General features: G+C 36.9%; 1 protein-coding gene and 1 pseudogene across 1 annotated transcript; both read left to right on the top strand.

Moving 5' to 3' along the window:
• The window catches only part of LOC126610058 (KH domain-containing protein At4g18375-like), a 30,632-nt pseudogene extending 12,977 nt beyond the window's left edge, over window positions 1–17,655 (top strand).
• On the top strand, window positions 839–6,679 carry LOC126610056 (uncharacterized). Its single transcript, XM_050278029.1, has 9 exons — window positions 839–969; window positions 1,053–1,390; window positions 1,501–1,539; window positions 1,706–2,212; window positions 2,409–2,558; window positions 4,190–4,294; window positions 4,424–4,471; window positions 4,608–5,041; window positions 5,864–6,679. The coding sequence occupies exons 2-9, from the start codon at window positions 1,060–1,062 to the stop codon at window positions 6,482–6,484; spliced, it is 2,235 nt and encodes a 744-aa protein (XP_050133986.1). The 5' UTR covers window positions 839–969; window positions 1,053–1,059; the 3' UTR covers window positions 6,485–6,679.
• Window positions 17,656–18,300: the final 645 nt, after the last annotated feature.

Below are 18,300 nucleotides of genomic sequence, written 5' to 3'. Positions count from 1 at the left end.
TTAGAGTAAAATTAGATACCGCCCGTGTTCCGGTTGAAATCTTGGGCAAGGGCATTCAATAATGGGAGAGTACTATTCCTAGGAGAAATTTTTTATTGTGACCGGAACACGGGTGGTACATCACGTGTTTTTATATAAGTGGTGAGAAATTTTATTTTTTAAGTTATTAAATTTTTAACACACATATCCCACCATTTATATAGTGATACGTGATGTACCAAATCCGTGTTCCGGTCACACTGGAAAATCTTTCTATCCCTAGTTTCAGCCATACACTTCTTGTCTTCAATAATTAACGGGAGAGGCTTCTATCTACATACCGCCATACGAAACTGCTTGGGGCATTTAGATTTAAAAGGGCGTAAATAAGATTATTTTGTATTATAACCTGACTGTTTTTATAAATTTAATTAAAAAAAAAATTAACAAACAATAGTATCTACACTATGAAATATATAAAAACACGTGGTGTACCACCCGTGTTCCAGTCACAATGAAAAATTTCTCCTAGGGATAGAACTCTCCCATTATTGAATTCGCGTAGTTAACACCGACTAGGAAATTAATGGGGTGGCAGATTCTCTGCCTTCCCACTTCCCGTGCCCTTCTGTTTGTGTGGTCACGGTTAAGCCACGTCAATATTTTATATTACTATTCATTTTTGTCTTATTATCTTTATAAAAAAATAATATTAAATGTTGACGTGACTTAACTGTGACCACACAAAACAGAAGGGCAGGGGAGGGCACGAAAAGTGGGAGGGCAGAGAATCTGCCTCGAATTAATGGAGTATTTGGTGGCATAGTCTTCCGAGTCTCTTGTCCTTTTCATTGCTCATTTGCTATACATCTATATATACACCAGAAGTGTGGTCACTCTAAGTGCACAGAGTGGGAATTTACTTAAGCTCATTGGATAATAGTTGCAGCTTACTTATTTTTGAAGATTGCCACTACTCGATCGAACAGAGTGAGTTAGTTATATTGTTTTGTTTCATTATTTTCTTAATTAATCGACCTAATATCACTTTGGATAATTGATTACATTTGCAGATTAAACATGGCAGCTACAGTTGTTTCTAGTGTAATTGCTAATCTTAAAGTTCTTAGTCATGATAATTATGAAGATTGGAGTTTCCACTTTAAAACCTACTTGTTGGCTGAAGATCTTTGGGAGGTTGTGGAAGAGACCTTTGAACCTCCTAGACGAGAAGATGGTGAAGCGGAATTTATGGTTTGGAGGAAGAATAATGCCAAGGTTTTACATGCAATCCAAACTTGTTGCGGGGATGATACTTATTTTATTATCCGGTGCATTAGCTCGGCCAAAGTCGCCTGGGATACTTTGGCTGAAAAGTTGAAGCCGGCCGATCAAGCCTTGGAAAACACAGGTACGTGTACGCACGTACTACATGTCTCCTTTCCAAGTTAAATCCAATATTATAACTATTAAGATTTAGTTTTCTTCTTCTAATAAAGTCACCATGCGTGATCGATGCAGAGGATGAAGAGCTGAATACCGGTCTGAAGCGGAATGAGGGTACGTACGTGGTAATATTATGTGATATCTACTGCAGCATGCATGAATCTTTATTGTTTTGTTTAATTTTATTTCATTCAGTTCTCTTTTATTTCAACATCATGTATAATTCGTCCCCAAATTCTTGATGTTCAGTTAACAAATAATAAATAATATTACTTGACAGAGTATTATAAAAGTAACGGCGACTTCAGTGAGTTCCCCCACCATCAACCCTTGATTGATGCTGTTGCAAAAGGTGACTGGAGTTCTGCAAAGAAGTATCTTACTAAGCATCCCGACGCAATCAGAGAAAGAGGTTCATTATCAGGCTCAACAGCTCTTCACATGGCAGTTTCAATGGAAAACGAATATATGGCGAAAGAACTAGTGGAGTTGATGACAGAGCAAGACTTGGAAATAGAAGACGCTAATGGTGTCACAGCTATAACTTTAGCTACGCTAATAGTACCCGAAGTGGCTAGATGCATAATCGAAAAGAACAAGAGATTACTTTGCATACCATGCAATCTCCAGAATATGATCCCACTAATCATGGCTTGTCATGGCGGCCATTGGGGATTGGCTCGCTATCTCTATTCAGTTACTCCATTGGAAGCTTTGACGTCGACCCAAGATAACTGTCAGACTGGTGCTGATCTTATTTCCCACTGTTTTAGCTCCAAAGAACTGGGTACATAAATGTTTTAGATACAATATTCGCACACATTTTCTGACACACTATAACTAAGGTGGGCCGTTTCATTATTTTTAGAACTCACATGTATTTAAGAATGTGTTTAAATGGCATGTTCCCTAACAAATATTGATTACTTTTTTTTTTTTTCATGTATATAATTCTTCTTCTTCTTCTTTTTTCCCTATTGTAGATATTGCATTGGATTTAATTCAGCGTTGTTCAAACTTGGCATTTGCCACAAACTCTACTGGGAAAACACCTTTACAGGAATTGGCTTGTATGCCCTCTCTCTTTTTAAGTGGAACGCGTCTCAGATTCTGGCAACAATGGATCTATAACAGTTAGTAACTACATTCTTTATTCTATGATGAATTTTATACCCTATTAATTTCTCTGTCCCTCTAGTTGGGTGGGCGTTGGCCCGTTTTTCAATAAGATATTTCCTACACACGATTCCCACAATTTGATTTAGGGGTGTGATATCCACACACCTCATTTTACTTCTCACACACCTCATTTTACTTCTCACACACCTTTTTAATTTTCGGCCGTCGGATCGGATGAATTGAAGAAGATCAACGGACAGAAATTATCAAGGGGTATGTGAGAAGTAAAATGGGGTGTGTGGATAGCACACCCCTTGATTTATCTCAAAACCTGATTTTTTTTTTATATATTTTATACTTAATATGAAAAAAAATTAAAACAATAAAATGCATTCTATGTCTGGATGGAGATTTATGTCTACGATGTCTAAGTCAAAAAGTGTTTGAGAAAAACTAAAATTCACTGGAGAGTTCTAAATAGAGTTTGTGATAAACCAGTTTCCTTGTATGACTTGGCTACTTATAGTGGAAGAGGTCCATAAATCGTCTACTAGTAGGCCGTAGCGGGCTTAGGCAAGTCAATGAGTCTCCCTTCCCATGCCTGCTTAGACACCAATAGGTTATGAAGCCCAATGGTCACACGTGCTCAATATCACCTAATTTGTGTTATCCACGTATTTGGTTCAAAAGTTAATCACCCGTAAGGGGCTATGTGATGATGTGAAGGTAAAGAATCCCACATTGGTGAAAAGAGAAACATTGCAAGGACTTATAATGAATTGGGTTACTCCCTATATTGTCAATTAATTTTATGATTGAACATCAACTTCATATAGGGCTGAGGTGCAAGGGGTCGACAACCCTGTCCCTTGAAGAAAAACAAAATGCTTGCTAGCTAGCTTGCCGAGAATCGGGGGTTAGGGCCCGATAGTTGTGGCATTTGCCGGTCCGTAGGAGGGGTTGGTTTGCTTAACCCATTAGAATGGAGATGGGGGTTTCTCACGATATCCGAGGTAGTTATGTCAAATTGAGCTTATAATCCACTTGACATACTATGTTTGGATGTGATTAATTTATGTCTCCACACTATGCTTTTCTTCACTAGTTTAAGTCAAGAAATAGTAAAACAAATGCGCCAAAACCTAAATGGCTCTTATGTTTGTCTTCGCCGGTAAGTCCCTTGCATACAAATAGACAAATAAGACAAACTTATATTTGATGTACTCATATACAAACGTGTTTCAAGTTCGAGTTCACAGATCCCTCATTGTTTCACAAGTTTTTTTAAGGTGAGATGCGATGAGTTCTATAGCGGCACAACTTCAATATGTGGTGGCAGTTAAGGTTTAAGGTTACGAGTTAAATTAGAATTTTGGTTTTGGGTCTTGCTCAAATATTTTAGTGTAAGTTATTTTCTCTCTTAGAGTTTATTTTTTAGTGTCTAAAAATAAGTGTTAAAAATTTAATGTGTACTTTTATCGGTATCAGTGTCCATTAATCATTTATTTTGGGTATGCACCTTAGTTTCTCTTTTCACAGAAATAAATATTTATACAGTAAAAGAAAGGCTTCAATGTGTCCAGACCCTCGACTTAAAAAAAAGTTCTATATATTGACTAGAGGCATGTGTTTATTTTCTTGATAGGTATACACATACGACATGCTTCTGGGATCCGTGATGTTCGTATAGATGTTCAAAAACAAGCCAATGACCCGGTTAATGATCAAAGGGATCTCATAATTCGCTCAGGTATGTATTATCCATGTAAAACGAGAGTTATGACCTCAGGCGCATCTTTTACTTTCTTCTAGATCATACCTAATTAACAAATTCTTTGAATAGCTAATGCAAAACATTTTTGTATTTGCAATATTGTAGTTATGGCTTTACTGCGAGGGCTCGTCTCAAATCTCTGTAAACTTTTCGGTAATGCTTCATTTCAACACTTTGTTAATCTTTTCGTTCAAGTTTTACTCTAATATTTATCCAGTCATCGCTTAGAACTTCTTTTGGTCGTACTTTTCGAAACTTAATGATTAATAATTCTTCTATGTCAACCTAGGAATCGATCACATGTACAAAATGAAACAAATCCATGTCCAATCCCTTGAAGTTTTACAAGGCATGTGCAAAATGACAGAAGGTTTAAGCCTTAAACAAATGCAAGGAAGTTCCGTACAAACAGCACTCTTCAAGGCTGTTGAACATGGGAATGATGAGTTTCTTCGTCAGCTGTTTACTGCAAATATCCTAGCTTTAGGGATATATGACGAAAATGAAAAGGGCATGTTTCAGTTTTCCATTGAATGCCGTCAAGAAAAAGTCTATAACTTTTTCCATGACTTTATCCGAGTCATGAATGTTCGTACTGAATCCAGAGTAGATAAGTTCAACAATACGTTACTACATTCAGCAGCGAGGTTATCCCCACCTGCACAACTTAAACATATCCAATGTGCAGCATTGCAAATGCAGAGAGAATTACAATGGTTTAAGGTTAGAATTTCTTCCTATATATATTTTATATTTTTCTAATCAAGAAATCAAATTTCACTATAATGTAGATCAAATTTCAAATTTGACTCTCATTGACAGCGAATTTGATATAGAATTATGACAGACTCAATATAAATGTGAACTGACCACCACCATTACCAATATCTTTATATATAACGAAGTAATACAAACTTAAGTGACTTTAGTATGTGGCCTCATTCAAACCCATATGAGATTATTCTATTTAAACACCACCTCTCTTCTTAGGACGTGATCTAAAAGAAATATAGCTTATTACAAAATGGAGATAATTTAGATTTATGATCGGCTGAAATTGGGACCAAAATTTTACAAACAATATTGCTATTTTAAGCTGGACTAAATGGATGAGAGTTTAATAGGACGAAGTGAGTTAAAGAAAAAGGAGTTTACCACCAAAGCAATCCACAAGGTCCACTATAAATTAATAGGTTTTACTGTATAAAGTTCTATTCACGTGGTCAATCGGTATTACTTGATTAGACTTGATTATTTGTGACAGCAATTTGCACTCTCATATAGGAAACAACCAAATTAAAAATGAAATCCCATTCTGTCTAAAAAAAATGAAATCACAAAAATGAAATGTTGATTACTGTTACGAACTCAGAATGTTAGGCTATTTAGGATTAGATTTGAGCATATATATTCAAGGTCAAAGGGCATACATCAAGGATTTGTAAGAGTACAAAAATATTAATTACTTGGGATTAGATTTGATTGCCTTTGAAGAAAATAAATTAAAGAAAGATATTTAAGTTTCTTCTATTCACTGAAATGCAGGAGGTCGAGAAAATTGTGCCTTCCAAGTTTCTTGAAGTTGTTAACTATACAGATGGCATGACCGCCCGTGACCTATTTACTAAGAACCACAAGGAATTGGCAAATGAATGTGAAAGATCAATGAAAGCAACTGCAACTTCTTGTACGGTTGTAGCTGCTCTTATTGTTACAATTATGTTTATTGCAGTGTTCTCAGTTCCTGGTGGAAGCAAGGCAGGCTTTCCCGTGTTCTTAAATAAAAGGATATTTATGGTCTTTATAATTGCGGATGTCTTTTCACTTTTTTCTTCAACAACTTCAGTTGTGACATTCTTAGGAATTCTCAACTCGCGTTATGCTGAAGAAGATTTCCGTAAATCACTGCCAACAAAGATGATAATAGGCCTTTTCACCCTCTTCTCCTCTATCGTTACCATGATGATCGCGTTTTCTTCAACCCTTTTTCTTATGCTGGAAGCAAAAGAGTGGATAGTGGCTCCGATCATTTTACTTGCTAGTGTTCCGGTTGTCTCCTTCGTATGGATGCAATTTTCCCTTCTTGTTGAGATCTTCATTTCTACTTATGGAGCTGGAATATTTTTGATCAACAAAAAAGGCAAACCTTGGTCCTTCAAATCTTAAACAGTTTACTTATTTTGCATTGATATTTGTTTCTGTCACTTTTGACGAAGTTTTTAGAATTTGCTTAAAGAATAATGATAAAGGATTTCTGCAAACTCTTTCTGTTTTTGGGCCTAAAGAATGTATAATGTATAATGTATAATGTATGTATAATGTATGTATTCCGGATTCGGTAATAAACTCCAACTTCAAGAATGTTTAGTCCTTTAACCTTGTATTTATGTTCGCATTCATATCCCACATGTTTAGTCCTTTTTGTTTTTGGTAGAAAGGTGTTGAGAGCCCTTGCATGACGGCGTGAGTTCAAATCTCTTCGATGACTAATCTAACATATAATCTAACAAAATATATCGTTTGACAAAAAAAAATATTATACTTTTAGAATCTCATTTATTGCTTGATTTCTTATTATTTTAAATAGATTGAACTTTACATATTTGAGCATCAACTAAACTACTTTGATCCTCCTTCCAAATTTAAATCATTTTAGAGCAATTCCACCCCTAAGGACTTTGCGCCAGCACCCAGCGCATTTATCCACTCAAATGAACAGTAACAGACTCCAATGAACAGTAATAGGCCAAGGCATCTCCACCCCTAAAAAAATGCGCTGGCACAAACGATCTCCATCCCTACAAAATGCGCTGGCACCCAGCCCATTTAAAATATTTTTAAATTTTGTCTAAAAGAATAAAAAAATAAAATAGTTTTAATTTCGGATAGGATTTTTAACCAATCTCGTCATGCCACATGTCATTATCTGAACGTACTATTTTGTGAATAGATTTCCGATAATATTTTCGACCAATCCCGACACGCCACGTGTCACTTCCGGTTTACAATAATTTAGCCAAGATTTCGATAAGATTTTCAACCAATCACGTAGTGCCACGTGGCATTGTCCAGAACCCCATCCTTTCTTTTTTTTGTCCATATAAACCCTACATCCCTACATCCATCCTCACACCAAGCTCAATCCTTCTTTTTAGCTCAGAATCCTTGTTCATCGTTTTCAAATCTTGAGTTTTTATTACAATGTCTTTTTCAAGAAGGGTGTATAAACAGTTGCAGGAGCAACAACAAAGGTTGTTGGCACAATAGGCAAAATTGGCCAATCTCGAGGAAGGTGGAAGTGGAGGTGGAGATGAGGCTTTCTTCATGGAGGAGGATGAGGATGATCACCATAGAAGGCAGAAGGCCTCACATTCCCGCCGTGTCATGGAAGCCGTGGGTCAGATAGCCAAACCAAGATGTGTTGCAAACCTCGATAGAAAAAGGGAAAAACGAGGTAAAAATCTATTGGAATATTATTTTATTCCCAATAGCATATTCCCTGATCATATTTTTAGATAGCGTTTTAGAATGCAACGAAATTTGTTCAACAAAATCATGAGTGATATTTGCAACCATGATTCATACTTTGTGCAAAAAGAGGATGGTTTTCATGTTCTAGGTCTTATTCTCGAGCAAAAAATTACGGCATCCTTGCGAATGCTTGCATATGGAGCATCTGCAGATCAAGTGGATGAGATCGCGAGGATGGGAAAAACAACTGTTTTGGAGTCCCTGATGCGGTTTTGCTCTGCAATTGAAGCCCTCTACACCAATGAGTACCTCCGGACACCCACGCCAAGGGACATGCGAAGGCTTCTGAGGAAGGGTGAGATGCGAGGCTTCCCTGGCATGATTGGAAGCATGGACTGCATGCACTGGACTTGGAAAAACTGTCCAAGTGCGTGGCAAGGAGCATATGGCAACAGAAAAGGAACCAAAAGCATCATTTTGGAAGCGGTGGCTTCATTTGATACATGGATTTGGCATGCTTTTTTTGGTGTTCCAGGAGCTCAGAATGACTTAAATGTCCTTGCCCAATCCCCAGTGTTCGACGAACTGCTGCAAGGAAACTCGCCGAGATGCACATATACCATTAATGGTACCCAATACGAGGGATCATACTACCTTGCAGATGGCATTTACCCAAGGTGGTCAACATTTGCCAAAACAGTGCCACATCCACAGACTGAAAAGGAAAAACACTTTGCAAAATGTCAAGAAGGGTGTAGGAAGGATGTCGAGCGTTGTTTTGGTATCCTGCAAGCTCGTTGGGCGATTATCAGGGCTGCAGCTAGAATGTTTGATGTCGAGGCTCTTCGATCCATCATGATGACGTGTATTATTCTCCACAACATGATTGTTGAAGATGAGTATGATTATGATGCCGTCGATGAATATGAGCCGGATCCGATGAACAACTCAAGAACACGTATCTATTGTGCTCATGATGGGACCGAAGATCCAGTGCAACACGAGCCGTTGGAACGCGATGGACGTTACAATGAATTGATCGTTCAGCGGTACACTAATGTGCAAGAGCCATACTGGCACGTAACCCGCCAGAATGACTTGATTGAGCACCAGTGGGGATTGCATGAAGGCGAAGATAATTAGAATGAGGCTTGTGGTTGAAGAATAAATTGTATTTTTTTTTTAAGTTTATGTAATTCTATATAGTGTGTTTTGTTTTTAAGTTTATTTGGTGAGTTTATGTAATTCTATGTAGTGTGTTTTGTTTTTAAGTTTATTTGGTGAGTTTATGTAATTCTATTTATTTGGTGAGTTTATGTAATTCTATGTAGTGTGTTTTGTTTTTAAATTTATTTGGTGAGTTTATGTAATCTTATTTCATGTGTTTAAATAAAGTACAAAAGAAATAAAGTTTTAAAAATAAATAAAGAATTACATTCAAATTTCATAATAAATTAAATAAAAATAAATAAAGTTTTAAAAATTACATAAGAAATAACATAAAAAATACATAAAAAATTACATAAAAAATACATAAGAAATTAAATAAAGTTCAAACCTAAAAAAAGAAAAAAACATAAGAAATGACATAAGAAATTAAATAAAGTTCAAAAGAAAAAAGAAAGAAAAAACATAAAAAATACATAAAAATTATACAAAGTCTCTCGAGTTAGGATATGTGATGCTAGGATCTTGGTTGTCACAAAAGTAGCTAGAACCCCCTTGACTTGTTTCCGCATCTCTTGCACGCCTCCTTCGCATGACATCTCTTTTTTCCGATGTCCAAAAATATTTAGAATTCGGAGACAGTCCTACTAGAGACTTGCTCATAGTATCACGATCTGCTTGAGCCATCCTTTCTTCTAGAAGCAATTCATTTTCTCGATGAAGTGCTTCTCTAACCAGCTCGTTCTCTCGATTAACTATTTCTGTTTGTCTCTCAGCCGCCGCATCACGGGCCTCAGTAGCTGCTAATATTGCTGCCATAGCAGCAACTTTTTCCTCATCTCTAACCTTTTCTCGTGCCATGTTCAGTTCACCTTGGCGAGCAAGTTCCTCCATATATTTAGTGTAGTCATTCTTGGAAGAACTACCTTTTTTCTTTGACGCCTTTTTACCTACGAGCCTGAGGGACTGACGAGTCGGTTAGGTCTCGGGCACTTGTTCAGGCATCCCTTCCGTGTCTTGAAATGTGTCGGCTTCTTGTTCGGCCATGTCTGGTTCTGAAGAACTATGTAGACCCATACCGTGCATGACAACTTCTGGACCAGTTGCCACAATTTTGTATTTAGGGCAATCTTTGACAATTTGCCAACATTCCCATCTAGTGAATGATTTGTTCCCGTTCTTTGAATTGTAGAATGCTTGAGCTTGTAGTGTCTATAAAAATGTGGGATAACATAGTGTTAATTACATGCGGGTGTAACACAAATAAATAAATTCAAAATATTGATACGGGTGGAATGCATATAAATTACATAAAAATGACATAAGAAATTAAATAAAAATGACATAAGAAATTAAATAAAAATTACATAAAAATTACATAAGAAATAACATAAAAATTACATACGAAATTAAATAAATCAAAATATTAATGTGAGTGGAATGCATATAAATAAATAAAAATATTGTCACCTGATCCGCTAAACTTGTCCCACTACGGAGGTTACCGGAAGCATGAGAGATGACGTTTTTCCAACAAGTAAAGTATGCGTTTAGTTTTTTCCAACGACCTTGAAGACCTTGACTAGTTCTAGCGTTTTCTCCATGTACATCGCAAAACGCTTTCGTAATTTTACTCCACATTTCTCGCTTATCCATCTCATTACCCGTAATCGGATCATGAGTAGTGTGAACCCAACATTCACACAACGTAACATCTTCAATGAGCTTCCACGAAGACATTTTTTTCTCTTGAAATGTAGAAAATATTGAAATGTAGATAGTATAGAAAGTGTAGAAAATATTGAAATGTGGTGTAAAGGTAGAAGATGAGGGTTAGGTATTTATAGGAAAAAAATTAACATTTTTCAAAATTTTCTGTAATTTTTTTAAAATTTTCTGTATTTTTTAATCATTTTTCTGTATTTTTTAATAATTTTTAATGAATTTTAATATATTTAATTAATCTGGACCGTTGGATTTGAAAAATATTCAAATCCAAGAGCTAGGGAGTTGCCACGTGGCCAACGGTCATTTTTATGACCGTTGGGCTTTTTTTTTTATTTACTTTTTGTGAAAAAAACTTGGACCGTTGATCTTTGATCCAACGGTCTATTTTAAAAGTAAAATTTAAAATTTTTTTTACCGTTGGAAATCCAACGGTCTAGAAAACTAGCCGTTGGAAATCCAACGGCATAAGGGAAGCCACGTCGCCAACGGGGGGGGGACTGAGTGCGCCTGCACGCGGGCCCGTGCTCTGAAACCTTGTCGGGCACTCGCGCCACGCCTGCGTGAAGCGCACGCGCCAGGCCAACTCCCCGGCTTCTGTCTCAGTCTCTTTTGGGCTGGGCAAACTCCCCGGCTTCTGTCTCAGTCTCTTTTGGGCTGGGCTCTTGCCCAGCTCGGGCTGGGTACCAATCAACATGAAGGGATGGAGTTGATTGACAGGGTGCTGGCCCTGTTTTTCTCCTGGGTCCTGGGCAAAATCCACTCCGGTGGAATTGCTCTTATATTCATATTACTATGCCGATCCATTTAAAAATATATTATATTTCAATCATTGGGAAATTTCTACATAAGTATGATTGTACCGACACTTTTATACCTAGACTAATTCATTGCCTCTAAACATGTAATATAACTAAACTAATGCACTTAAGAAGAAAATATTATACCTACACCATTGCACCTCCACTATGGCACCGAGACTAATTAATGTACCTACACTATGGTACCTAGACTAATGTACAATGCAAGACTTTGCCATACGAATGAAACAAAAAAAAAAAAAAAAAAAAACTCATAACACTTGTAAGCCAAATTGATGTTTGACATATTTATGACGTTAATTGGTTTTTCTTTGTTTGGAAGCCTTCATCGGATAAATGGTTTTCGTAGTGATATAGTATTCGGAAAATAGTCTATGTAGTAAACAACAAATTAGGAAATAAACTCTTGTAGTGAGGATTGTTAGGAATTGAGCCCCAAATTAAAATTTATGTTAAGTCTCGTCAATATGTTGCTATGAGTCTCACATACAAGGTTAAATTAGTCACTTTACATCTATTAACGCATTACGCCTCTTTCTGTTTCACACTAACAAAACAGAAAAATCTCATTTAGCCTCCCCTAATAACCCACATCTCAACTCTCACAGATTTGCAGGGGTGTAAAACGATTTTGACTGCAAATTTTGTCTCTCTCCTGGTTTCTTCCATTTATATTTCTTTGATTGATTTATTTATTTTTGGTCAAATGATACATTTGTTAGCTTAAATGTTAGATTAGAGAGCCAACGAAGTTCGAACCCACGTCATGGTGTAAGAGCAACATTCCACTTCACCACTGTGGTAGAGGGCCACTTGCTTCTTTGACTTATTTTTGGGTAAGAGAAGTTTGAGTTCAAAACCAAAACATAATTCGGTAGCGATTCTTCCAACTGAACTCATTGAAACACAAAACAAAGAAAAAATAAAACCCAATCAATCAAATGACTCAAACAATGCAAGTTGTAAGAAAAACAAAGAAAGCCAAATTACATGAAATTGGTTCGGCAGGAATCGGTGAGCTAAAATGGGAAGGAAGGCCTATCGTTTTCTGTAATTGGTGTTGGAACTTCAGAGCTTTTAGATTTGAGTCGAAGATTTCAATTCGAGAGCCTCTCAGTCTCCAACCCCATTTTTCAGCAAAAACTCCAGCACCCACACGTAGATAGCGATTTCATGGTTTTAGTCTTTCAGACTAGGGGAGGGACGCTTTATAGGCTGATTTGAACGCTTACCGGGTTAATAGAGCTGAAATGATGAATTTAACCTTGCACTTGGAGCTCACGTGCAATCTATTAACTGTAACTTGACGGAGTTTTTAATCTGGGGCTCGATTCCTAACAGTCTCCATCACGATGGTTCAATTTCTAATTTTTTTTTCTTCACTAGATGGGCTATCTTCCGAATACTCTATCATCATGAGAACCATTTATCCGATCAGATCTTGTTTTAAGAAAAGAAAAAAACGATAAGAACATTGTTGACAAATTCTTTTGCAGAATTTTAGGGATGAATTGGATGATTGAATGGTACAACGGGCATCCCTATTCATAAACTGTTTCCATCAAAGCATCTGTTTGCAAAGGTCGTGATTGAAAAACAGTCAGACGTTGCATTGTTTCATGTAGGAACGATGAAAAATACCAAACTAGTTCAGAGCTAAATGCTCTTGGGGGTTTCTTGAGCGAGAAGAAATCTAGTTTTGGTGTTGTCTTTGTAAGAATAATAACCTAACTTGTAGAAGCCGATGAAGAAATAATTGATGGAATACACCTCAATTTCCTCTTATTTGAATGGATATGTCACTGAATTTTATCCTTTATTTTAAAGTTTTAACATTGAAATATTTAGTTATCCCACGAGGATCCCATTAGAATTTGGAATTAACATCTGTAAAGGGAGAAAAAATTTTATGTACTCAAAACACAAGTCAGTACATTATATATCATAATATAAGGGATACTGGATAAATATACATTTTTCGTATCTCTCCCCTTATATTACGACACCGATTTATGTTCTGTGTATACCACAAAATCTAAACCCAAGAAGAATCTTTGAATATTTCGGGAATTTTATCAAATTGGACATGCACAGGACTTCTTGTGACATGTCGAATTTGAAATGCGTCGAGGTTAAGTTAGGCCCTTCCAACGAATTCGAAATGGGTCGAAGCCCACCTCCTCTTCCACCTAAAAAAATACAGGCAAAACTCTGCAAGTCCAAGACTGCATGCTCCATTACCTCGATTCATCTCTCTCCTCTGCGAAGATGGGGACCGCCAGTCGCCCCGGCAAGCGGTAGCCACACTCCCTTTACCTCTTATTCTCTCTCTCTCTCTCTCTCTCTCTCTCTCTCTCTTGCGCGCGAGCGCTCAAGTACGTAAAAAGGTAAAAACATTTCATTAACTTCCCCACAAACCATAATCTTACAGTTTTACTGACTGACCTGTGCTATGTTCTTCTCATTTCTCCGATCACCCTCCATCTAATTCATTGTTTCCTGTCGTTAAGAAACTAAAGATTCCAACTTTTGTCTTGCATGATTTGTTTTGGTTAGTTCCCAGAAAAGAAAATGCAGCGCTTGAATTTGATGTTGTATAAGCTTGGTTATCCCATAAGGTGTGTCCTTTTTGCTTCCAGTTTTGTACTTGAGCTGATTATGTTTGGTTTTTGGAACCCTAGGGCGATGGCTCGAAGCCTAACGCTCCCGAATTACGGCTGCTAGCTCGTTGGAAATACTTTACCAGATCAAGGTACCTTAACTTTTGTATTGGCAATCCCTGAATTCAATAGCTTTTGCTTAATTTAGTGTTCCGTTCGAAATTGGGAATGATGAGCCCAGTTTCATTGCTTGAGAAAATTAGTGTGGCATTCGGCTCTTTCGCAGTAATGGCGACTTTTTTTATTCTTTTGCTTAATCCAGGTATTAAGGTTTGCTTAAAATTTAGTCCGCTTCAGTTATTAGATTTTAGTATTGAGGGGTATGATGAATGGGAACAATCGAAACTTTTTCGAGAAACGCCGTATTATCCAGTTTAAAAGAAGAGGGGGTAACAACAACTATAAGAAAGGAAAGTGGAATGATTCAAGCAGTAAGCAACCTTCAGAGGATTATCAATTGCTCAACACTGTGTATCGTATTCTCTGCCCTTCTAAAAGCTCAGTGGTGTTATTGGGAAGGTTTGCAACATAGTCAAAGCCCTTAGAGGAGACCCCAGCAAACATTTAGGTTTCTGATTCTGTTCTTGGCTCAGATGAGGGAGTAATTCTTATCTTTAGCTCTCCAACAAAAAATTCAAGCAAACAAAATAAACATGAAAATTTAGGTGAGGGAAATGAAATGGAGCCGCATTGTGCTGCCCCGGATGCTCTGTTGAAAGTTCATGACAGGATTGTAGAGGAAGATCGTTTTGGTGGAGTTACATTTGATGATGACAACGAGAACAGTGTTGTCACCACAAGACTTCTAGTTCCAAACAATATGGTGGGTTGTCCTTCCTCCAGATCAGCTTCCAACTTGTGCTATGGAAACTCATGAATTGGTGCTGGTACTCTTTCGATTTTTGTGCTCCTTCCATGTTCTCTAACATAGGAAAAAATGTTCCAAAAGAAGATTTTATATGATGTAGATGTCATTAGACTTTTGATTGAGCTAATAGAGCAAATCTTATGACGTCGTATGAGCTCATCTGTTGATTAAAAGTTAATTTTTTTCAAACTTATTTTTGTGTTAGAAATGAATTTTGTTGTTTTTAATTTCATATGTGTTCCCAGCTGTGTATGTTATTATTGGGAAATTTATTGGTGCTCAAAATATATACCCTAAATATGTCTATGTATACAAATGAAGGTCCGGTGGTTCACGTATGCAGTCACTGTGTGTCAGTGAAGTCTGCCGCTGGAAACTTGTGGGTGTATCGAGAGTTTTCTTGTCTTCTTTTTACATTTGTAAAAGCATATGATTTTGTAGCTTGGTCACTTTCAATCTCCAAACATGCTTATATGAAACTCACATGAAAAGTTCTTTGTTTTTTGTTTTTTGGTTCCTATATTAACTTTCAACAAAAGTGAGAGATATCTGCATAACCAAATGTGACAAAGAGGGCACTTTATGAAGTGTCTAATCTACTGCATCAGAATCCTAGGAAGGACAAGCCTCCTTCAGGCTTTCCTATGCCTTTCCTTTCACCTAGAAATCCGATGTTGTCTAATCGGGCTCCTTCCCACACTATGTTGCCAATGTCATGGACAGGAGGATATGAAAACCGTTCTGGATTTGTCCAGGGTGGTTTTAATGGTTTTCCTCCTGGACATGGGGGTGAAGCTCTAGCTCTAGCTGAGTTTTCATGAAAATTATGTGTTGAGCTGGGAAATTTGGTGGGTTATTGGCAAGGGCGGTTTTAATGTAAAACAATTCCAACTGGAAACAAGAGCCAGTATTCATGCTCAGGATGCCTCAAAGGATTCAGAAGAAAGTGTCATTCACGTCTCTGCTTTTGAGTTATGCCATACACAGCCATTTCCTGTCTTTAACTTCTTTTCATATTGGCTTAGAAGTGTTATTTGCATGGACAACGTACCATGCACCAACTGTTTGCTGGTGCCTGTGGATCAAGAATGTGCTAGCTGTTGTGGAATCCCAGATCACAAACCATTGAGACAATTGTTGAGCTTCAGAACAGAACAAGTGAATTCTCCGATAAAGGCATAATCACTACTAGGCTTCTTGTACTTGGATGCGTCCTTGGACAAGGAGGTAAGTTATAAATCAGATGAGAAGGAGAACTCAGGCTGATATTTGTGTTTACTCGAAGGATGATAGGCCAACATTTTGGTTTATCTTGGTTTGGAGGAGTATTGATTTGATTGCCTACCTTTTGCGGTTAGTTTTTAGTTGATTTTTTTTCATGAGATTGACAACTTTTTTTCTTTTGTACTTATATTTTTTATGTAGAGTTTATTGTTAACTGAAAGGTCACAAATTACTCAAGAGTATAAATAATAAACTGCCTTGAAATTGTTAATTATGTCTTAAAGAGTTTAAATAATAATCTTTTGTACTTATATTTTTTATGTAGAGTTTATTGTACTGTTCTGGTTTGATGAGGAATATTTTGTATTTATTGTGGATTAATAAAGCTTTCTGATTAGTAGCTGAACTTCTCACACACATAGGCATTGATGGTAATATCTGAACATCAAGATTTGATGGTAATATCTGAACATCAAGATTTGATGGTAATATCTAAACATCAAGATTTCCATTTTCAGATGAGAGGTCACTTCTTCAAGCGTATGCAGCCCCGATTGATCATGATGATGGGCCAACCCCAACTGATCGTGAAGCTAGGCCAGAGCTCGCAATGGAACAAGGGCTCAATGCGGGTAGTATATATATATACCTTGATCCCTCACAAATTAAGATATTGCGGGGGAAAGTTAGCAGTTAACAAAGTTAAAATAAAATATGGCATGCAGGACATGAGAGCAATGCAAACGATATCCATGCAACTTTCGTCAAATATGTGAAGTCTAATGACTGGGATAAAGCGATCCAGTTTCTTCGCGACCATCCCCAGGTAGGAAGTGAAAGAATTTCAAGTGGCGGTACAGCTCTTCACTACGCAGTCCGGCCGCTTAACAACTGCAGCGTGCGCAATATAGAACAGTTGGTGGAGTTAATGGCATAGGAAGACTTGGAAATTCAAGACACATTCGGTTCCACAGCTCTGTATCTTTTAATAACATTTCGTCAAAACAGGGTTGAAGTAGCCAAACGCATGGTTGAAAAGAATGACAAATTACTTAGTATTTTAACTTCCGGCACTGACGCCTCTAGTTGTCTTCGCTCGGAGTTTGTCAAATGGGGAAAGAATGGCTCGTTATCTCTATTCTGTCACTCCACGCCAAACACTGCACGTTACCGATGCCTCTCAACTGATTTCTCTCGGCTTTCGTTACAAACGATTTGGTAAGAGAGGGAATCGATCGACTGACTTTCAAACATGACCAATTATTAATGTCCACGCCCTAGCTATATCTTCCTTTGCCCGTGTGTGATCTTTTTGGTTACATATTTTATCTGCATACTTACACTGTTGTTTTTCACACTGCTATTATATATAGATATTGCGTGAGATTTGATTCAGCGTTACCCACAACTAGCCATGGCAAAGGATCATGACAGAGAATTCCCATTAGTAACATTGGCAAGTGACCGTTTTGCATTCAAAAGTGGAAGCCGACCCAATTTCTGGGAAATGTTGATTTATTACAGTTAGTTCAACACTGTTGTTTTTTTCCTCATATTTTCCGTTTTTAAAATTACCTATTACCCTCCACAATAAAAGTCCTTTAGCTCTACTTTGTTTGAAAAAATAAAAGGGGTCTTAAACTTTCCTTAAAGAAGATTAAAATTTAATAAAAACCCGGTATTAAATTGGATATTGGTTTTCGTCCTTTAATGTGTACTTAATTCAAATTCATATTATATTTTTGTTTTAATATTTAATAGATATATCTTATTTAATGTCATTACATTAAATTTTAAATTTATTATTATACACATTTGAATTCATTAATTTTATTTAACTTCCTCTAAGTAGTGTACCTAACCGTCCGTATCTTAATATATTTTTACTAAATTAGTGTACCGAAATGTCTATACGTAAATATATTGTACTACCTAAATGTATTGTAGTTAATTAGTGGCACATAAAAAAATATGCAAAAACATAAGTCTATCGAAAATTCCGTACCTAAATATATAATACTAAACCAAGGTACTGAAATGTTGGTA

The sequence above is a fragment of the Malus sylvestris genome, chromosome 17 (genome assembly GCF_916048215.2).
Source record: "Malus sylvestris chromosome 17, drMalSylv7.2, whole genome shotgun sequence".
NCBI lineage: Eukaryota > Viridiplantae > Streptophyta > Magnoliopsida > Rosales > Rosaceae > Malus > Malus sylvestris.
Note: the sequence above shows the minus strand (reverse complement) of the source record. Positions and strands in the feature narration are given on the sequence as shown.